At 39.7% G+C, this 23,100-nt stretch overlaps 1 protein-coding gene across 19 annotated transcripts in view; it reads right to left on the bottom strand.

Moving 5' to 3' along the window:
- Positions 1 to 23,100, bottom strand: part of WNK1 (WNK lysine deficient protein kinase 1) — a 132,651-nt gene that overhangs the window by 13,149 nt on the left and 96,402 nt on the right. For 5 of the 19 annotated variants that reach the window (XM_061205984.1, XM_061205997.1, XM_061205988.1 and 2 more), the window contains 15 exons: positions 21,992 to 22,075; positions 15,190 to 15,339; positions 13,414 to 13,854; positions 12,390 to 12,668; positions 11,603 to 11,700; positions 11,329 to 11,491; positions 10,802 to 10,918; positions 10,301 to 10,474; positions 10,043 to 10,100; positions 9,784 to 9,906; positions 7,846 to 9,263; positions 6,624 to 6,707; positions 4,932 to 5,015; positions 4,361 to 4,421; positions 732 to 805 (listed from right to left, as the gene is read on the bottom strand). In XM_061205984.1, coding sequence (XP_061061967.1) covers positions 732 to 805; positions 4,361 to 4,421; positions 4,932 to 5,015; positions 6,624 to 6,707; positions 7,846 to 9,263; positions 9,784 to 9,906; positions 10,043 to 10,100; positions 10,301 to 10,474; positions 10,802 to 10,918; positions 11,329 to 11,491; positions 11,603 to 11,700; positions 12,390 to 12,668; positions 13,414 to 13,854; positions 15,190 to 15,339; positions 21,992 to 22,075 — 3,408 coding nt within the window. The remainder of the gene's footprint in view (positions 1 to 731; positions 806 to 4,360; positions 4,422 to 4,931; positions 5,016 to 6,623; positions 6,708 to 7,845; positions 9,264 to 9,783; positions 9,907 to 10,042; positions 10,101 to 10,300; positions 10,475 to 10,801; positions 10,919 to 11,328; positions 11,492 to 11,602; positions 11,701 to 12,389; positions 12,669 to 13,413; positions 13,855 to 15,189; positions 15,340 to 21,991; positions 22,076 to 23,100) is intronic. The other 14 variants (XM_061205986.1, XM_061205998.1, XM_061205994.1 and 11 more) reach the window with 12 other exon arrangements.

Below are 23,100 nucleotides of genomic sequence, written 5' to 3'. Positions count from 1 at the left end.
TATCCCCAACTTCAAGTGCTATCATGAGAATAATTAGAAAGCAGGTGTGAAAACAGAAAAAGAAAAAAAAAAGATTTTCAAAGCTTGTATGGCCCTATGTACTAAGCCAGAAAATGTTCACTTGTTTCCCAACTGGGCAAATACAATTAGATGGTACTATTTGATGATGACTCAGTATTTTCACTTTGGAAATTAATCCTAAGAAAATTATCCTAAACATGGAAAATGTTTTTATATACAAAGATGTTCACCGTTACTTTACTTACTATGTTGGAAAAATTAGAAACAACCTAATGACTGAGAATAGGAAAATGGTTAGATAAACCTACTGCTAGATGGGAAAAAGCTACAAAGTATCAATATCATTCAGAGGAGAAGCAAGGCCAATTTTAGATACACACATGTACAGAGCAAAAGGAATAGAAAGAAACACACCCCAAACAGTAATCCCAGGGGTGGGGTGGAAGGATGGGCAGACAGTGTGACTATCTACTGTTTCTCTACTGTTCCTCTACTGTTCTAAATATTCTTTATTTTCTTTAATTAGCATGTATTATTTTTAAGAGGGGAAAATGATAAAGAGCTAAAAAGTGCTTTATATAAAAGAAATATATCATTGATGGCAATTAGGTCCCAAAACGTAGATAATAATTTTATTATATACACACTCCCCCCAAATTGGGACTCCCTTTTTTATTATATACACAATCCCCCAGCAGTGACTGTCTTACCTGAAATCGCCCCATCTTAAAAACACCAGTTCCTGAAGTGGGTGCTAGGATAGGACCTTCTGTGACTTGAGACACTGAAACAAGTACATGGAGGAGGAAAAGAACTTAAATCAGCATCTCTTTTTAGTTGGCTTCTTTTTGCTTCAGCCAGAAACACAGCAAAATGAGACTACGTTATCAGAAGAAGAAAGTTGTTACAGGCAAGGGAGACTTCCTTACCTCCCTTTCCCTGACCCTGTCCAACAAGGGGAAACAGTTACTATTTGCTTTCCTACTAGACACCTTGAGTGTGAAAGACTGTATCGTTGTGAAACCCTCTACCTTCCCTTGTACACTCGCACAGAGGACATGGCACTGTTTGGAGGAATAAAAGTCACACAGCAGCAAGGCGGCTTCACGGCGTAACTCAAACATGAAGAGATACTATAAAAACTAAGGCTAACAGGCAATGACACCACAATTTCATCCTATAATTCAAAGACAGAAATAAATGAAGCGAACAATAAGATTTTACCTAGGATACTAAAGGCCCACTTTTAAATGAAAACCAGCTATGGCAAACTGGTTTAGGCAACACTTAAGCAAAATCCTAGAACAGGACAGTGTCAGTGGCAGAATCACTGGTAAGTAGTTTTGAGCAACTTTAAAGCCACCGAGGTCCTCGTCTTTAGGGACAATCACTTGTTTGAGTTTCTTTCTAGAGATAATTAATATATACCAGCATTTTCTTTATTTTATACAACTAGTAGAATATTGATTTTGATATTTTCATTTAATGATGTAACTTAGAGATCCTTCCATATCAGTCTCATTCTTTTTAATGGCTGCATAGTGTTGTAGTGTAGGTATATGTTATATACATATGAAAAATTTAAAAATGTACCATATTTTATCCAGTCTTCTACTGATGGAAATTTAACTTATTCCGAACTTCCTGTTACTATAAAAGTGCTCTAATATGTATATTCTTATAGATCTGTGAAATAAATACCTAAAAATAGACGTACTGGGTTAGCCAAAAAGTTCATTTAGGAACCCGAACAAACTTTTTGGCAAACCCAATACTGAATCGCTGTCATTTAAAACGCTGACAGACATAAACTGATCTCCAAAAAGGCTGTACCAAGTCACCAGTGGCTTTTAAACTTCTGAATTTACCAAGGACAGGTGAGAAATACGGTCACTTGTAGTTTTTTTTTTTTTTTTTAATTTTTTTTTTTTTTTTAATTTATTTTTGGCTGTGTTGGGTCTTCGTTTCTGTGCCAGGGCTTTCTCTAGTTGTGGCAAGCGGGAGCCACTCTTCATCGCGGTGCGCGGGCCTCTCACTATCGCGGCCTCTCTTGTTGCAGAGCACAGGCTCCAGACGCGCAGGCTCAGTAATTGTGGCTCACGGGCCCAGTTGCTCCGCGGCATGTGGGATCTTCCCAGACCAGGGCTCGAACCCGTGTCCCCTGCATTGGCAGGCAGATTCTCAACCACTGCGCCACCAGGGAAGCCCCACTTGTAGTTTTATTCTGCATTTCTGTTACATGAAGGAAGTTAAATATCTTCATGTCTAAGTTTCTTTTTTTTCTGTATCTTTTGATTATTTCTTGGTCCATGCCAAATTTACAGAAATTCTTTATATTAACAAAAGTAGTCCTTTTTGTGATACGAATATACAACACACACATTTCCCAGTTTTCCACTTATCTTTGGACATAACAGTACTTTTTTTCCCCATGCAGAAATTTAAAATCTATTAATGCTTCTGGGTTGGGTATTAAATGTAATAATAACATCTTTCTCTATATCAGGGAGCAGCAAACTATGATCTGTGGACCAAATTTAGCCCACTGCTTGTTTTTATAAATAAATTTTATTGGAACACAGTTAAACTCCTTCCTTTATTTATTATGTATTGCTCCTTTTAGGCTACAATACGTTGGATACTTGTGTAGCTATGACAGAGACTGTATGGCCAGCAAAACCTAAAATATTCCCTTCCTGGCCTTTTACAGAACAAGTTTGTCAACCCTGCTCTAGACAGTTGGAAAAAAAAAAAAAAAGATTCCTTTTGTTTTCGTACAGTCCTATTTTATGACATCATTTTCCATCTTTGTTCCATTTTGAATTTACTTTGGCCTAGGCTAGTGATCTATCTTTACTTTTTTCCAGATGGCTGTCCAGTTGTCCCAAACCATTTACTGAAATATCCCCTTTTCTCACTGATTTGAAAGGCCACCTTTTTCATTTTCTACATTCCATTTTAGTTTGTCCATTTCTAGACTTTCTAATCTGTTCCACTGATTTTCAAGTCACTTCTTTTAAAATGAGAGCCAATTCAGATTGTGACTGCCTTGAAAATAATTTACTTTAGAAAGGTTTTAAGTGAAATTTAGCACTTAAGGAAGACAGGAAGAAGTAAGAGCATTCAGGTAATCTTATTAATAGTTACACAGGGAATTACCTTCATGTCAGGTGGTGTTGAGGAGAATGGATATAATAAAAAGGGGAAACTATTATTAAGCACGTGCTATATAAAATTACATTAAGCACATCTCATTCAGTTATTTTCACTTTTGATTATACATGATTCTGAAGGAAAAGGCAACAAAAAATCAGTGTTACACTTCCCAGGTTCTGTGGGACTGATGGTGAAAAGAGATTTACAACAAAACTTTACAGCACTAGTAGTTGATGATGAACTTATGACTAAGCACATGGTGATAAAAGTTCTAAGTAAACATTTAAGTTGTTGGTATGGACACTTTTTACAGAATTAAGTTGGAAATGTGCCTTTTTTAAAAAGAGATTATATTTATGGACAGGCCAATTCTAAAGACTCCAGAAATAGATAAAAATGTTTGGGGGCTTCCCTGGTGGCGCAGTGGTGAAGAATCCGCCTGCCAATGCAGGGGACACGGGTTCGAGCCCTGGTCCGGGAAGATCCCACATGCCGCGGAGCAACCAAGCCCATGAGCCGTAACTACTGAAGCCTGCGCTCTAGAGCCCACGAGCCACAACTACTGAGCCTGTGTGCCACAACTACTGAAGCCCACACGCCTAAAGCCCATGCTCTGCAGTAAGAGAAGCAATGAGCAGCCCGCGCACCACAACAAAGAGCAGCCCCCGCTCGCCGCAACTAGAAAGCCCGCGCACAGCAATGAGCACACAACACAGCCAAAAAAAAAAAATAATAATAATGTTTAAACTGATGATTTGAAATCTTACATTTGTATTTCTACCATCCATGCTGTTCAAACTTACCTATATTTCTATATATCTCAAAAGCCAAGAGGTGGCCAATAAATTAACTTTTATAAATGTGCTTGAATTTCCTTGTATCTCTTAGCAAGGATTTGGCTGAGCTAATAATAACAAAGGGTCTTATGCTAAGAAACTATCATTACTCCCTGGCATGTTACCCCTCAAAAAAAAAAGTAAAAAATTCACAACTCTGCTGATATTACATGCTCTCAATATTAGTATCAATGCTCCTCAATCATGGAATACATAAAAATGTTGTTCAACATGGTCTCAAGTACACCTACGAACTCTTGAGAATGTGTCTTTGAAATAGTAACCTCTACCATCAATTACAGGAAGGTCTGGAAGTGGGAATACAGAGGAAGAAGGATGCTTCTCACCATCCTTCTGAAGCTGGGCTCCTGCTTCCACAACTGCTGTTGGAGCCACCACGGACACGGGCTGCAAACACACACAGATACACAACGTCTTTAGCATCAGTGACTTAAAAAGAGTGACTTTATAACCTAAAAATAAGTCTGATGTAAAGAAAGACAGGCATTTTAGAGATTTTTAAAAGAAATTTTGAGTTTTAACCTTTCCAAACTGCTTTCTTAATTCTTCTCATGGAATGCTCAAAAGTATAACTTGGATATTCATAGAAAAAGTAGTTTTAATCAGAACATTATTGTGTCACAAGCCTAAAAGGAAGAAGCTAAGACTTCAAACTTAAAGTATATAGCCTCCTCCAAAGCATAAACACAAAGTCCATAGAACTGATCTGTGGTACGATTCTAACCACAGGTAAGACAAGAAAAGTGTCTCCCCAATCAAATTTTTTCCATAGTTACACTACCGGGTCAGTGTTACTCTTTCATTCATCGTCTCATTTCTGTGGACTGGAACAAGCAAAGACTCTGATTCCAGGAATATAATATGTCAGGGCTGTGGGGAGATTTTATCAGAACTCACACCAACTGCAGGCGTCAGCACAACGGTCTCTGGACTGAGCGTTCTTCTCAGCTGAGCGTCCAGATCCCCCAGGGGCTGCTGGGGCTGAAGGACACAACACGGTTAGCACAGCCCCGGGCCCAGCCAGAGCCGGCTTACACAGGGCACACCGCTTCCTGCTTCAGGGCCACACAGCAGAACACGCGTCTGCTCGCTCAACATCAAGCTCAATATCCTAAGCTCAACTTAGTCGTCCTGCTTGAATGAATTACCAAGCTCTCAAAATTTTACTGTCAAGTTCTCAAGCCACAGAAAAACTCAGTTATATTTATGTTTTTACAGTTTTGAAGTCTTCTTTCTTACCTTCTATGTTTGATGTTACTTAGAGATAGAAAAGTTAACTATTTGTCCTCTCCTTAAAAATATATTCTGAAAAATGTATCAAGATTGATTGGTAGATTAACTGTATTGTTCCCTATTTTCTTTTTCAGTTGGGTGCATCTTTCTGAGAGCCTGTCCTTATGAATAAAAGATGGTATTAACATACTCTGTCACTATCTTGGCTTCTATCAACCTATGCCTCTCCAGCCTTCATCTATGCTTCTCCCTCTATATGCAGCACCATCCACTTATCCTCACCCACTACGTATCTAATTTGCAGTTTCTCATCACATTTTGGGCCCTCTTAGGAACTGGAATACATGTTTTTAATGAGAAAATAGGTTCAAGACTTTCACAATGCTTTTTTTTTTTTCAAAATTTAACAGCTGATGGAATGGGTTCTCTATTGGAGTTATTACTTTATTATGGCAAGTTCCTCAAATTATGTTTTACTGTACATCTGGGATTAAAGAAGTAGGATAAATTCAGACTTCAAGTTAGCAATTTACCATGTTTTTCTTATATCTTATTCTAAAGTAAATTCCTAACTTATTTTCAATGTTTACTAGCTTGTCCCATGTCAGAAGCTTTTTCATAGTTACAATGGGCTCATACCAAGTACTTTATTTATGGGAACTCAACTAATGTGTAGGGTGGGGGGTAGGGTGGGAAAGGGAAATAATAATTTAAATATTGCAGGCAATTCTGACCCGTAGTGAGCAGAACTGTGAGATGGGACTCTCACACTCACGTCACCGGTCTCAGTTCTTCTCGGAGCAGTCTCATGTGAGCTGAGCTGTGTGGTTTTTGTACTTTAAGATATAATACCTGTTTTTCATAAACATGACCCTTACACCCAATTACTTCATTAGGTGGTCACTGAAAAAAAATGTCAAACATTCAAGAAAAAACAGGTTGTACTGAACTCATAGAAAAAGGGCGTTACCAGTTATCAGGGTGGTACCCTTTCCTCAGGAACTTTCAGTTAATTTTGATGACATATAAGTTTTTACTTCCACAATGGTCTAATCTTTCACTGTTCTACAAAAGTATGAATGACAGAGGAATTATATTTCTTTTGGCAAACTGTCACGTTTGCTATTTTCTTTTTTCGTAAGATATGAGAAAATATTAATATCAAATGATTTTTAGATGACTGGCTTCTTACTTTAAGTAGGGCCTGTATCATCAGCTATGGTGTTTTAAAAGAAAGTTGTTACTAAGTCAAAATCAAATAGAAGCCAGAAGGCAAGATCATGCAATGGAGAATTTAAATAAGCTTTGTGAAAGAAAGGAGAGGCACAAAAAGAAATCTGCCAAGTCTTGGGGCACCTGCGTTAGTGAAGGTCCTGGAAAAGGTGGCAGCTGCTCGCTGGGTGGAGTACCAGCTGGAAGTTCAGTACCCACTGGCAGCACCTACAGACACGAAGGGAAATTCAAGTCCATGAGACACTAAGAGTAAAGACTGCATACTGGAGAGCAAACCAACTAATTCAAATGCAGAAGCATAAGAATAAAATGTATCTAGTTAAGGCAAGCTTGTCACCTGGGTTACACTCTGGCATCTACCTTAAAAAAAGGACATTATAACCATGATACTATTACAGGGGTTACCATGACATACCAATAAAACGAACAGAAAAGTTTAGTAAAAGGCTATCCCCTAGGGAAAGCAGAGAGAACAAAGGCTGTTTAGACACAAGAGGCACAGTCCAGATACTCCTGAGCTTCTTATTTGTCCAGTATTATCAGGCTTTCCTGGGAAAACAAAACAGTTCAGAAATAACCATGGGGCAGGTCTGATAACAAAAGGCACCAGAAATCTAATACTATCAAGTAATCTGTATTTTGTCTGAGTGAAGCCTCTATATTACCCTGCTGTAAAAAGAATCTCACATCAATGGCAATGCAGAAAGATGGGCGAAGCATACAATACAGTAGGAGAAACACAGCCTTGTTATTTGGAGAAGATGAGAGACTGAATATGGCAGAACGAGAGGAAGCCACCATAGCAGAACCAGAAAACACATTCTAGTTATTTTATCCCTAGCATTAGATTCATTTCTCCTCCTCCACATCAAAGTCATCACCAACTTCCAACTTTTTATAACCCTCCAATTGCGCATGTACGGAATCTGAGCAAGGCAGAAAACGTGCTTCGTTCTCACGGCAACAGGGCTGTGAGCTGCTGTTACTGTGCACAACCGCCAGCAGGAACACTCAGCTCCCTTTTGGGAACCGGCTTTCTTCAGTCTGTACCAATTCAGAGATAATGCCCGTATTTTACCTGACTGTTACACACTCTCAGAAAATCTTACAACATAATTAACCCCCAATCCTGCCATATTCCATTAAAAAAAAAAAAATCTCATGTTCAATGTACATACATCCTAAAATCACCTTCAATCAATTTATTTAATAAATACCGAGTACCTACCACAAGCTAGGCATCTTTATAACTATACCGCAAGGCTGAATTGAAAAAAGTGTACTTTTGGGGGAGGGGGAGAAGAGTGATCATATTTTTCAAACTATTTCAAAACAAGAAGCTTACTGGAGGCTTAGTTAAAGGTGGCTTTGGTGCAGCAGTTCCAGGTTTCACTCCTGGTACAGTGCTGACTGGGGTGGAAACTTGCCCAGGAGTGACCGCTGGTATAACTGATGAACCAGTTGTTCCTAAGGGCAAACTGGTTGGTGGTAAGCAAGTACTTGTAGTGGAAGTCATGAGTTTGCTCGGTGCAACAGCAGTGGTTGGGAGGCCTGGTGTGACAGCGGTCTCCATGACGAGTGATGTGTCCAGCGAGACGGAAGCATGCTGAGCTCCAGAGGAGCTGTGCTCACTGAAGAGAGACCTCAGCTTCTCCTCTAAAGTCTTTATGTCATCAATCCCAGGAGCTTTGGGTTGAGTATCAGCATCTATTTCAGGACAGTGAGTATGGGGCTGGTTGGGAAGCAAAGCTGGTTGAGGTTGACTATGAATGAGTGTCTGCTGTACAGCAGGCACATTGGCAACAGGTTGTACCAAAGGTGGGATACTAGCTACTTGGGGTAGTAAAGGTGTGGAAGTAGGTCCTGCCTGGGAAAGGGCAGGAGTAGAAGCTACAGCTGATGGGATGACCAAAGGATGAGCCACACCAGGCTGAGAAACAGCACTAGATACCCCTGCTCCCAGGGAGGGAGAGGAAGATGACGCGGGGAGGGACAAAGCCAATCCGGTCATGCTGCTATGAGATATCTTATCCAGTGCGTGCGCACTAACCACCACAGTCTCAGCTCGAGTAAGAGCAGAGGTGCTGCTGCTGAGTGGAAGGGACGGCTGTGCAGCTAGGCTTGGGACCGGAGCGGTGGCCGACACGGATGTTAGCATGGCTGCCCCAGCCATGCTGCCCGCCACCTGCTGCGACGATACAGGTGAAGGCTTAGCGCCTGGGGCAGCAGCACTGCTCACTGCAGAGGCTGCCGTCACTGAGACTGGCACAGCGGGGAATATGCCTGTACTGGAAGCAACGCTCCCAGATGTGGGAGCCTGAGCTGACTGGAATGTCGCTGATACTGAGACGACTGCAGGCGCTGTGATGCTTGACACCACACTGGAAAGTATCGGGGATTCAGATGCAGGCGGTACAGGGAGGCCACTGGAGGGTATTACACCTGTGCAGGTGGCAACTCCAGCAATCCCCTTTTCAGCGGGCACTGCAACCCCAGACTGAGCGGCTGATGAGGGAGCGTCACTAAGAGGGCAGCCCGTGGCAGGGGCTGATGCTGAGGGTCCTGCTGCCGCTCCAGCAGGGCTGATCACGGGAGGGGGCGCTGCTGGGAACGCCGGCCCCGACGGACGGAAGTTGGCAGGTGCTGTGCTCGGCCCTTCTGCCATTTGCCCACGTCTAAGTTCAGAAAAGGCCTGCTGTAGACTAAGGGATGAAGCAGACTGAGACAAGCTCATTCCAGCGCCAGCAGGTGTAGAAGCAGCAACTGCAAAGGAAAATAAAAACTCAGAATCAGTTCTTTTTAAAAAGGTGGGTTCAAAAGACTGTCTTAACAATCTACTTTTGGGATTCCCAACAATGCCACATACCAACAAGGTATATAAAACCTCCCCCAAGGACACGATAGGCTCTAAAACGGCAAAGTGATAGAGCAGTTCCAGCAAAAGAATGATCTTGTATGAATATCTATTTCTGAAAAAACACGGAGTAACCTCAAACGATATACAGCAGCACTAAATGGAGATACAAACACACAGTGCTGAATCTACACAGTATCAATCACACGGGCTGTATCTAGTATGGCCACCCTTCTATGCCCTTTTGCTGAAATCCTCTCTATTCATCACCTATTTCCGTGTCTCCAAATGTTTATCTGTTGGTCAGTCTCAATTTTCTACTATTCTTTATTGTCTATGTCATCATTTGAACTACTGCTTGATGACCAAGCTTCCAATAAAGGAGAGACACAGGATTTATATATGTATGTGGTAGAAGCAATTCCTTACCTGTATCTGATACTTCACTGAAAATTTTTGATTCTCGTAATCGACTTTCTGGCACAGGACTTACTATAAACCGTCTTCCGGCAGAATGAACAACTTGAGTTAAAGAACTGGTAGGAAGGCCTGCTTAAAAAGAAACAAACCATTTAATCGCATTGTTATTATATACATTGTCACTAACACAAAGCTTCAAGATTCCATTATTAGCAGATAACTTCTTAGGTCAAAGGTAAGAACAAACAATGGAAAGAAAAAAATTCACCTATTTGCTGTGGCATGGAAGATGCAGGAATTGGCTGTTTGAACTCTCCTTCCAATTTCTACAACAAACAAAAGTGATTAAATTCATTCTCTCACTCAGTCTTAATGAGCAGGCAAAGCAAATCGCCACATGCAACAAGAACATAAATGTTGATAGTCTCAGTTACAGGTGTAATGTGGTACCGCTGGACATCGTGCAAGGCAAATTTAGCAAATATTTAACATAAACGAAGCTTCACTACGGGAACGGTGAACCTACTTGAGAGCCTGCAAAGCCATAGTCATCCTTTCCCTGGAGACTCTCCAATCCCTGGTCACCCTCTGGCTCCACACTGACGTCCTCACTGAGCATTTCATCAGCTTTTTCAATAATATCCCGCACTTGTTCCACAAATGCCTCTCTCTCCATTGCCAGAATAAAGTCATTGTTCACCTGTAAAAGAAACGTGACATTAGCTTAATTAGTCCAGTGTTTCCCAAGCTTTAGGTCATTCAATCACCACTTTCATGACTTCTGTCCTATCTGCATACCACCTGTATTATTATTTAGTTAATATGTAAGTTAGTTCTTCAAAGCCTAGTTAGACATGCCCGACACAAAAGCACCTCTAAATCACAGGTTTGGTGTGCTAGTTATATTCACATTGAAATAAATATTTAACTGTCAAAATAGTTTACAAAATACTGCATATTTGCCTAGGGCAGTGGATATGAAGATAAAGTATGAAGGAAAAATTTGGAACTCCAAAAACAGACATACCATAATTGTTGCTATCTCCTCAGGGTTGTCACCATCTAAATCAAATTTGAATGTAACCATTTTCCGATTGTGAGTCTCTAATTGACATTCTACTACCCGGTCTCCTTTATTTGAAACCTGAAAAGAAAAAAGAAAAAAGAAAAGGTACTTCCTATCTCAGAAGAACCATGCTCAGATCTGTTACTGAATGTGATGAAGTAATATAGGTTATCACTTGAACTTAAGCTGAATGTTACCACTATTCCTTGAAGCACTGCTACTTTGCCTCTTAAACTCGGAGCAAGAAAACCTTAAGAAAATATCAGCCTTTCAGCTACTTACACATCTTCCACTGAAGGGTCTGGTAAGAATGTTAAGATCTTTGTTTTACAAACAAAAACTCTCTATTTTTTTTTTTAGAAATATGGAATTTAACAATATCATTTGGGTGATACAAGATCCTAAACTTTCATCAATACACCCAAACCTTAGAAATATTTAAATGGTATGAACTAACTATATGAAACCCAGAAGTCAGCAATACTTACATTCAAAATTCTCAATTTTGGGCGTGAAGTCTTTTCATGACGAGAGCGACTTCTTACAGATTTTCGATAATGCCGTTTTGTAGTTCTCCCTTCATGCCTTCCACTGGATGATGGGACATTCTCATTGCCGTCACTCATACCTGAAGCAACATCTGAATGTGCACTTCGGAAAAAAAAGTTCAGTTTATGATGAGATTGAAAGGTGAGACATTTTAAAGTTTCCTACCATCCCATCTACCAGTCAAGAAAGGAGAACTGTACTACTGTCACATACCTGTCTATAGAAGAGACCAATGTAGCAGGCTGGGTAGGTTGCGGCTGAGCCACTGGAACTGGCTCTGGAGGAGCCACCTGAGAGACGCCCTGAGTGCTCTGTAAACAGAAAGGATAATTCACACCTCGGCAGTAATACAGTTTATTTATTGTCGACCATCCCCAATAAGCTACTCTTCTTTTCCTTATCCCTCCCCTAAGTCCTAGAAGCACTACATTTACTAATAATTCTTAATATTCAGCATCTACAGACAGTCATCTTAAAATTGCAAAGGAAATTTCTAAAGCTAGTCTCTGGTACAGACTGCACAGTGTGTCATCAGCCAAAACAGCTGCTAGGTAGTGAGAAACTACAACCTGCCATGCAGCCAGCATCTCACCAGAATGTGCAACAGGGCAGGCAGAGCAAAGTGCAAAGACAGCTCAGAGCTTTCTCTGAGCGGGGCAAAAATGATCACCGAGAGCACAGCAGGGTAAGGTATTCTGGTGACTGCCAATGGCAGGAGTTTGTGAAAGGATAAGAACAACGGCTGAAGGGCTAGCTAGAGAAGTGAAGTGCTAGCAGGGTTATCTCCTCCAAGGCACACTCACTTCCCAACAGAACAGCCAGTGGCAACAAGGCCCCACACTGGCAATTCACTCGGCTGCAAGAAGAAGTCATTCAGAAGTTAGTTCGCAATAGTTTCCAAGTGCATTCTAAACCAGGGGGGGAACCTATGTTTCTCCTTTGTCATTTTTATCCCATTATACATATAGTTTAGACATAAACATGCAGGAATTCCATTTACCTCCAGAGCTGCTTGCTGGGAGGATGTAGTGGGGGCTTGTGCTAAACTCACTGGTGGCTGGGACACTTGAACCTGTCCTCCTATACTGCCCACAGGAACCAAAAGGCTTGATTCCACGTAAGGCTGCACCACTGTAGGAAAGTAAGCTGGTGAAGCCAGTGCTTCTGCCGGCACGGGAGGGGACAGGACTGTAGAAGGAATGCACACAGAAGCCACGCTGGAAGCGGGAGCAAGATTTGAGTCTCCTGGGTACTGTGGTGGCAGTCGAGGTGGGAAGCCCTGTGACAGAAATGAGGAAGGGGAATTAGTGCAGGTTGGGTCATCAAATGAGCAAAACAGCAAGACAAGCAAGAAAAAAAAAGAAAAAAGTAAAAAAAAAGGGGGGGGAACATAGCGAAGAAAAAGTAGCCTGATCTCTTTCTAATAATTTAAAGAAGATTCTTGAAATGAAATGGTTAACTGATTTCAATTTAGGGGTCAAGACTGTACACAACTATACTTTTAAGTTGCTATTTTTTCCCCTCCTGGAGACTATTTAAATAGGAGGAATAGACATAATTCCTTCTAGAAAAATACCTACTTTCTACCCAAACAGGAGGATGCAAAAACTCTTCAAGGTATCAGTCATTCCAGTCATATAATGACTTGCTAATATTCTAAATCTAAACCCTGAAGCTTTTTACTGATACCATGTTGGCTACCCATATTTACTCTTACCATTAAAAAAAAGTAGCCTGATATATTCTATTATTAGCCATATCTAGCTTTCAATCAGCTTACACTGAATATTGAGAGAACCATTTTTCTCCCAAGAGACGTCTTGAGGAAAATGGGAATGAGTCATCAGACATCATCGCCCTGTCCTTTCTCAGAATTTTACTATTTTAGCATCTCTGGTTGAGATCAGCAACTTTTGTTATTGCTAGTTATTCTGATATTCAGTTATTAGGTTTTTAAGTCCTTGATGTTCTATCATTAGAACCAAACCCTCTGGTGCCCTCCTTCTCACCAGCCAACACGGTACCTGGTAGAGAACATCTCCAGAGGGGAGTGGAGCCTCAGCAGGCTGCCCGAGGTTAGCGGCTATCCCCATGGACTGAACTGCCGGCTGCAGGAGCTGCGGGTGAGCCTGACTCGGCAGCTGAGTCACAGGCTGCAGGAGGGTGGGAAGCTGACTGGGGACCACGGCGGGTCCCCCTGGGACTGCAGCTGCTGGAGCAGAGGAAGCCAAGGTGAGCAGAGGCTGATTAACGCCAGCTGCCACGGTGACAGGAAGCGGGGAGAAAGCTGGCTGAGGCGCCGAGGGCATCTGAGAGACAGGGTACTGGGGGAGTGAGGAGGGCGGGAGTGGCTGTCCCACAGGGAGGAAGTGAGCACCAGAATGGACTGGAACAACTGAGGGCTGTGTCGCAACTGGGATCTGAGGCTCGCCTTGGATAGCTGGTACTGGCTGGGAAACTGGAAGCTGGGAAGGTAAAGAAAAACAAAACAGACAGACTTTAAAAAAAAAAAAGCAAGGCTGCCAAAAGCAAGACTTACGTATTAGCCAAAAAGAAAGAAAATTAAAACAAACACCAAACCCCTGCATACATTAGTGTAAGTTAATGTGCCACATAAGAGCAGGGAGAGGACAACAGGAGACAGGGAGGCTGACAGACTGGCTGCTGTTCCAAATCTTTTGTGGTAGAAAATTTTGCTCATGCTTCCTCGTTCAACAATAAAGAGAACCCTTCCACATGAAAGGCTGTTTTCTTTACAGCCTGGCTGAGATGTGTTTCACATACCATAATCCACTGGCATGTTTGCTGCCACTAAATCTACAACTGATCCTACAGTGATTACTGAAATGCAAAGGACTTCCTTCCCAGTGGAGTCAGAGCTCATCCATAGTGCTTCCACAATTCTTAAGTCTAACACAGGCCTGTAAAAGTAGGTCTAATTACTATATTTCACTGATTGTACGATGCAATCATCCCTTTCCACCACCTGGTCATTTTAACATTTATGACATTAAGATATATCTTACAATTAATGGTATGTCAGTTCTCAGTGTTACATAAAATAATGGTGCATTTTACAATGGACAGTACCTCAGATGTGATGAAATATAACAGAAACAATACAAGCACAACAAGCCCCAATGTTAAAGCTGAAAGAAGGTCATTCAGAAGAGCTTATCTTCTACAGGGTTACTTTTCTTTCCTTTTTTTTTTTTTTTTAATATTTATTTATTATTTATTTGGCTGTGCCGGGTCTTAGTTGCAACACGCAGGATCTTTAGTTACAGCATGCGGGATCTAGTTCTCTGACCAGGGATCGAACCTGGGCCCCCTGCATTGGGAGCACAGATTCTTAGCCACTGGACCACCAGGGAAGTCCCCAGGGTTACTTTTCAAGTGACTAGAAGGATAACTTAGAAAAAAAAAATCATTCCATATAAGGGTTTTTTATGACTTCAGAAGGCAATGAGGGAAGGAAACAATGCATAAATCTACGTGAAAACACAGCATAATTGCAAATCTAGAATGATAGGTACAACTGACAATTCTAGAAAATGTCATAGGTTCAATTACTACAGCACCTTTATCAGTTCTATACCTGTCAAACTGATTTTAGGCTGATAAACCTAAAAGTTAAACATTTTTGGATTATCGCTGCTGTATATACCCATTTATATTAACCAATGCATATACACAAAAGAAGCAATTTTCACTTCATTTTTGCAGTGAAAATAACCAATTTTCACCATTAGGGAAGGTAGAAGTCATGTGGCACTCCTTTCTAGAAGTTAAGCGTTCACCTGTTTTCCTGCTGACACATGCGACAAGGACTGTGGAGGTTGAGGCTGACTTGCGGGCTGTGCAGTCATGGCCTCGCTGGAGGCTGACGTCTGGGGAAGTGAATACTGTGCTGTCTGCTGAGAGGGGGCTGTCTGCTGCACTCCCTGCTGCTGAGAAGAAAACCATCACTCAGTTTTATTTCAAGTCATTAACAGCATGTTTCTAAGGAAGTATGTTTGCCTATCAGTGTCTGTAAAAGATGGCAATTTTAGTAATCAAGACATGCACAAACCCAAATTCACCAATTCCCCTTTTTACACATCTTTCTTCTTCATCTGGTGTTCTTTATTTGTGATGGTACAACCAAGAACTAACCCATGTTTCAAAGTTTGAGTCACCACTGGTTCTTCACCTAACAGGATCCTTGCCCCAGTAGCAGCTCAGGTATTTACAAACACCTTCAGACACCATGTCCAAACAGACCCTCTCTCCTCCAAATTCCTCCCTCTTTGTTCCCATTTCTTGATAGCAGCTCTCACTTTGGTCCTATATTAAACTAATCCAATCTCTTTCCCTTAATCTATCAATATTTCATCAACTGTGTAATTAATTTGCTTAAAGAATAGCTTTGATAATGGCTACAAAATGGGAGAAAAGCATTGAATTTTGAACTTTAGCTTTACCATTTGCTAGCTGTGATGCCTTAGAGATTGCTCATTTTACTGCCAAAATGAGGTTTCCTTCTTTGAAAACAAGGACACTATCACTCAACTCAAAGTCCAGCAAAGGGAATGTCATCTGGAAATTAAGCATGTGCTAGGCACTCTGGTATAATACACCTAAACTGGATGAATGGCATGTAATTGTACCCAAACACTAAATTTTGCAATAAAATTAATGGCCCCCTCTAGCCTAACAAAAATCTGAACTTCATAGCTGACTTTCAAGACTCTTTAATACCTATAACTAATTTAAAATTTTTAATTTTTAAATACAAAAACAACAACTGTTTGTAATAAAAATTTTAAGCAATGTATTAGATTAATAGAGTTAAATGAAAATACCCAACTTCATTTCTCCACAGGCAATCACAATTAGTGGTTTGGTGCATCGACTTTATGGATTTCCTTCTATGCATAAGTGGTCATTTACACACAAGTTGATTTTGTTTTTAAAAACAAAACAGAAACACACCCGTTTTATAAATACTGTTCTCTGACATGCCATTTTCATTTTATTTATCAATGGCACTGATATCCTAATGACGAACACTTCGGTTGATTGAATTTTTTGTTACTTAAAATAATGCTACAACCAATGATAGCCTTTTACATATGCCCTGGTCCATATAACTAATTCGTTACTGCTGGTATAAAGATAAGGTATGTGTATGTGTATGTATCTTAACTGAGATATAACTGACATGTAACATAATGATTTGATATATGCCTAGTTAACATCCATCACCACACGTAATTACAAATTTTTTTCTTGTGATGAGAACTTTTACAATCTACTCTTAGCAGCCTTCAAACATATAATACAGTATTATCAACTACAGTCACTATGCTGTACATTGCATCCCCAGGACTTATTTATTTTTGTTTTTATGTCTATTATGCATCTACCCACCTTAACAAGCATCCTAGATTTCTTTGGGTGATAATCTGCAAATAATATTTTTGCTTTCCTGATATTTATTCCTCATTTCTTTCTTATTATACCAATTAAAACCATCAAAAGAATCCTGAAATGTAATAGTGACAGTAGTCATGTTTGTTTTATCCTTATTTATTTCTGAAAATGTATTCTTAAACTTAAAAAAAATTAGGAACAAATGGCTGTTGAATTATATAAAATTCATTTTCAGCAACTAAGATGTATCATATGTATCCAACTATAAGGCAGCTCTGAATATAAGACAATTTTGCCCATTTTCCCACTAAGAAAGAAGAACCAAGAAAGTAGAAAACCTTTTTGGTTAACTTGAATATATTTAAACTTTAAGGAATTCACCTTGAACTATCTACAGTTATCTAAGTCATTAATTTTCATACCTAAATAAGATTGTCTTTTATATAAATATACTAATTCAGAAATGTTGCTCCCCTTGCCTCATTCAAATTCTTCACATGTAATTATACATCAGCATTTTTATCTTCAGGGAAGCTACACTATGAAGGATCTCGCTTTTCTGGCGCATAACATAGTACTTTTTCTTTAAGTTATGTCTTGAGGTAAAATCTGCAGTGACAAGCATCTGCTTGATTATTAGTATTAGGACAGTTCTATTGTTTTTGCAATTGTCTTACAGGTGTATATTCATGTAACCTTTAAGTGATCTTTAAATGTTATTTACAATGAACCTGGAACAGTGAAGTTGTTCCCCTAAGAATAAGGACAAAATCTATGTTTAATGTCTTGGCGGATATAAAACCAATTCTGTCAGATATTGCCTATAAACATTTCCAACTACATACACCACTTAAGGTCCTTACAGGCACACTTGTTCTCAACAGTTTCACTTTATTCCATTAATATTTTTTTGTGTTACTGTTCAAAGCAAAGACCAGTAAGAGCCCCGTGATGTGAGCCTGATGAAAATTTGACTATGTGGTGATCCCCCTTCTTCGTAAGAGTTCAATCTGAGCAAACGCCCCCCCTTATATTTGGGTGCACGATTACCTCTCTCCCGCACCCCCATCAACGCAGACCCTTGTTTACATCACGATTTGGACTCAATCAGCTCTTTCCTGAACTCACACCTTCACTTATTTGTTTGTTTGTTATGTTTTAGGCCGTGCCACGTGGCATGTGGGATCTTAGTTCCCTGACCAGGGATCAAACTAGTGCCCCCTGCATTGGGAGCACGGAGTCCTAACCATAAGTCCTGACTTATCTGTATTCTAGCTACACTGAACCCAAGGTTTATTTGTTTCTGTCTCACAGCTTTCTACCTTTGTGCCTTCTACCTTGCTTATACTGCCCCCCTGCCCTTTTCTTTGGGCCTAGAATATTCCTCATCCTTCATCTGAATCTAACTCATAATCAGAGTCCAGTTCAAATGCTCTTTCATACACCTACTGATATCCCCCTCCCTGCTCAGAAGAGATACAGTCTCCTCCTTTCACGGAGTCAGACTACTTGGATTTAAATTCTTTCTATCTTTTAGAAGCTGTGTAAGTTTGGGTAAAGTACTCAGCTTCTCCAGATCTCGTTTCAGCTTTCCCATCCGTACAATGGAAATAATGATAGTACCTATATTTATAGGGTTCATAGAGGGATTAAATAAAAATACAGGTAGAGTGCTTTGCACACTGTATATATGTTAGCTATTATCCTTACTCATTTTGTAGGAGTTGACGTATGTGTTTACCAGATTATTCAGGCTCCCTGAAAGTAGCCTTATATGATCCATCTTGGTAGTCCATCCGTGCCTAGCACATGGTCCTTCAGAGCATGAACTCAGTTAGGAAAAAACTGTTTAATTAGTTGGGTGTGTGAGTGTGTAAACTGTTTAATTAGTTGGGTGTGTGTGTGTGTGTGTGTGTGTGTGTGTACTGTCAAAAATGAGCAGTTTTACAAACATATACCCTCACTCCTTGCTTAGAATAATTGAGGGTGTGTGTGTGTGTGTGTATGTGTGTGTGTGTGTGTGTACTGTCAAAAATGAGCAGTTTTATAAACATATACCCTCACTCCTTGCTTAGAATAATTGAGAGGCATGTATGCCAGTTATACATTAAAGCATTTATAGAGAAGTGGCACCTCTGGATAGGACAGGAGTATATGGTGTGTGTTTTTTTTTTTGCACAATCACACTGGCTAATAATCAACACTTTAGCCAAACAAGTACTGTTTAGCATAGCAACTTGGCATCATGCTTTGCATAAAACTGCCTCTTGAAAACAGCCTGTACTGACCATGTACTATCTGTTGGACAAGGGTGCTTGAAAAAAATGTTCATGAGCCTTAGTTGAACAAAAAGTAAGAGATACGTACAGACTACATGTGCCCTATGGAAGAAATTATTAAGGAAGCAGGGTAGCTCATGACCTTTCATGGCAGCAAAATACTCAGATTTCCAGTAGGAGAAAGCTATTTCTGGTACCTCATTAAGACACGATATACCACTAGAAGAGATTCTTGATAAAAACGTGAAAAGAAGCAATCCTTTATTCACTATATTTCAGAAACACAAGAAATAAAGTAAACTTTGGCTAAAGTTCATCTCTTTCCTCACACTAGTAAAATTAGAGAGATGGTTTCCTAAGGTGGTGTTGGGACGTGATGGTATGCAAAACGAAAATCAGATCTAAAAACAGACTCTAACTGTACAGTACAGAAAGTTTACAATCTTTCTTTTCTATATATGGAACCCCAGAAGATAAAACAAACAAATACAGCTCCTTGGGTACCTTTGCAGAATCATGAGTCCCTGTAGAACTTTAATGCAGAAAAAAGAAAACTACTGTAGAAATCTTGGATTCTGGTTTGTAATGTTTAGTTCTATCTATCTATTGGTTATGCAACCCTGGAAAAGTTAAATATTCTAGACTGCATACACTTATTTAGATGGAGGGCTCAATTTTATGATTCTACTTAACTCATCCTATATTTAAAATAACTCACAAAATAGAACTATCTGAAAAAAGCATCACTGAAACGGGAATTTTTATTTGTACTGTAGAGACAGCCATTTAGTCATATCTTTTCCCAGAAGAGACAAGCACCTGATTCTTTTAACCTGACATTTGTGGAGCTGCCCCCCGCCCCCCAACTGTGCATACTTTCATCACCATTAAACTCAATGGCTTATTTCACTGCTTCATAACAAATTCCTTTGGAAAAGGAAAAACAGAGCATACACTTAAATCTGCACATTTTACTGGTATTGGCCTGTGTCCAAAGATAAGCGAATTAGGAGACTGGTATCCATGATAGCGTTTCTGTCCTCACTCAGCTTTATGTAACTTTTAATTTGTATTCTTATCAGGGGTTGTTAATATAATTAAACCTGTTACGGTTGGCAAAAATGTGACTACTTGTACGTAACAATAATTATATATAGATTCAGACACTTGTCTGGAAGAAAGGGCAGGAGCAAGACAAAACATGTAATTCCCAGCCCTTCCATTCTATAAGATAGAGGTGTTGGCCACAGAGAAAATGTATATACAGGCACCTCGGAGATATTACAGGTTTGGTTCAGATCATTGCAATAAAGTGAATATTGCAATAATCCAAGCACATGAATTTTTTTGTTTCCTAGTGCATATACCTCACTGTAGTCTATTAAGTGTGAAACAGCATCATGACTAAAAAGACAATATGCGTACCCTAATTTAAAAAATGCTTTATTGTTAATAGATGCTAACCATCATCTGAGCCTTCAGCAAGTCATAATCCTTTTGCAATAGTAACATCAAAGATCACTGATCACAGATCACCATAACAAATATAATAATAATGACGAAGTTCGATATAAGTGTGGGAATTAGCAAAACGTGACACAGAGACACGAAATGAGCAAATGCTGTTGGAAAAATGGTGCCAACAGACTTGCTTGAAGCAGGGTTAACACAAATCTTCAATTTGTAAAAAAAAAAAAAAAAAAATGTAGTACCTACGAAGCACAAGAAAGCGAAGCCCAGTAAAGCGAGGTTTGCCTGTATAACCAAACTAATCTTGTACAAGGAACATCTAATCGTAAACTAGCATCAAACGACTCCATGATCACACGCTGGACTGCGAGCAGGCCATTTGTAACGAGAATTAAAAACTTAGTTTCAAAACTTAATAGAAACAAGCCAAGTTAGAATTTGGTGGTTTGAAAACACACCGCATAGGGAACTATCAACAAAATAATTCACTGGGAAGTTTTTATGACACATGTAGTGGCTATAAATTTTATTTGAAACAGATAATAAATATTCGATTGTGCCCCCAAAGCATTATTTCCATGTAAATAATTACTGTTAACTAATATCAGTGATGCACTACAGATATTTTAATTTTACAATTACCAGTTTTGCTGTTGAATACATCAGCATTATACTAATCCCTTGAGTTCTCTGAAACTTTGGGAACAAATTCCCCAAATCAGAAGTTCAAAACATTTTTTTAAAGTTCCTGAAGTAGTTGTTCTTAGGCTTTCATTCATTTTAGCATAAAATCTGATGCCCCACCCCACAGATTAGAAATAATTAAAAAGGAGCGGAGCATTACTAGAGTCAAGCACAATGAAAGCAATGGTAAGATGCTCACAAAAGGACAAATCGTGAAATACATACACACAAAATTGATATTCTTTGTACAGTTGATCCTCGAATAACACAGGTTTGAACGGCATGGGTTCACTTATATGTTAATTTTTTTCAATAAATACACACTTCAGTGCTACGCGATCCAAGATTGGTTTAATCTGTCGATGTGTAACTTCAGAGAGGGAGGACCCACCATAAAGTTATGCACAGATTTTCGACTGTGCAGAAGGCCTGTGCCCCTAACCCCCTGTGCTGTTCAAGGGTCAACCGTATTGTTAAAATAGTGTAGAATCATCTGTTTAAGAAGGCACATAAATTATGTCAGTAAAAATAATTCTTTTGAATTTCAATATATGTCTAATCTAATAGACCATTCAAAAATACATTAAACAAAAGATTTTCTAAAACGTTACTGAAGACAGGAAATGTTATGCCTCTGGATTTTCCTTTCAAAAACTTAGCAAGCCATTTACATCAGGAATCCAATTCATGAAAGACGTAAAACAGTGTTTTGGCTATTGCTTATCCATAAAATGTAGCAATGAGTTGCTCTCACCTGCTGAGAATGTTGTATGGGTTGGGAGGATGAAACCCCTGTTAAACTACTTGAAGATTGCTGACCCTGGCTCTGCCCCTGTGCCTGAAGGAGAGAAGTGAATACAAAAAATTAGAGAAGCCCAAAGGTACGTTTATACAGAGGTCAGGATTTTGCAATAAATATGTGAGCTCCTGAGAGTTTGCCTGAGCAAGATGAAACATTCGCTTGATTAAGTATGTAGGGAGAGACCGCTGGGGCATGTTTTTAAAGAGAAGGTTAGAGAAGGATCATATTACAGAACATACTCTGATTCCATGCAAAAACCACTGATGGTTAAAACCTAACCTACCCCGCTGCTCAGGCTATATTTTTTGCCAAAATAGTAAGATTCAAAATAAAATTATTATTGAAAATAATCAGGAAAAATAATGACTATCAATGTGAAAAAACTATCCAAACAATTGAAGAAAAAAGGGTATTTAATAATGCTATTTGGTTCCTTTTGCTATTTCTTGTAGTGCTATAGTGACTTTTGTCAAAAATGTAAAAAAAATTGTTATCATCATTACCTGCCAAGTACCTAGAGCAATGGCTCTCAAGCAGGGGCACTTTGGGAACCCCATGCCCCTTCCCAAGGACGTCTGGCAGTGTCTGGGGCTAGTTTTGGTTGTCACAACTGCTACTGGTACTTGGTGGGGGGAGGCCAGGGATGCCGCTAAACACTCTACAAATGCACAGGGCAGCCCTCACAGCAAAGAGCCATCTCACCTAAAATGTCCATACGGTTGGAATTTGAGAAACCCTCACCTAGAAGAGATCTTAAGTTAAAATAAATTAGGTGAGAACTGAATGCAGGACTTGATAATAGGTGAGCTAAGAAAACGAAAAGGCCCACCTTTGCTGTTTCATTTCAGTTTAGAGGGGCTTCTCTGAAGCTTACTTGGATAGAACATCACATTCTACTGCATCTTAACCACTGTGAGTATACATTCTTTCTGCACCTTTTCTGTAAACTACCTGATGTTTGAAATTTCATTTTGGAAAGTTTAAAGGAGCAAGGCTGGCAGTGCATACACGTTCACAGTATGGGCTGGCAACCAGTGTGTTAATGTGAGCGTACCATACCG

Source organism: Eubalaena glacialis, chromosome 11 (genome assembly GCF_028564815.1).
Source record: "Eubalaena glacialis isolate mEubGla1 chromosome 11, mEubGla1.1.hap2.+ XY, whole genome shotgun sequence".
NCBI lineage: Eukaryota > Metazoa > Chordata > Mammalia > Artiodactyla > Balaenidae > Eubalaena > Eubalaena glacialis.
The sequence above is the reverse complement of the archived record's forward strand: the minus strand, read 5'-3'. Positions and strand labels throughout refer to the sequence as shown.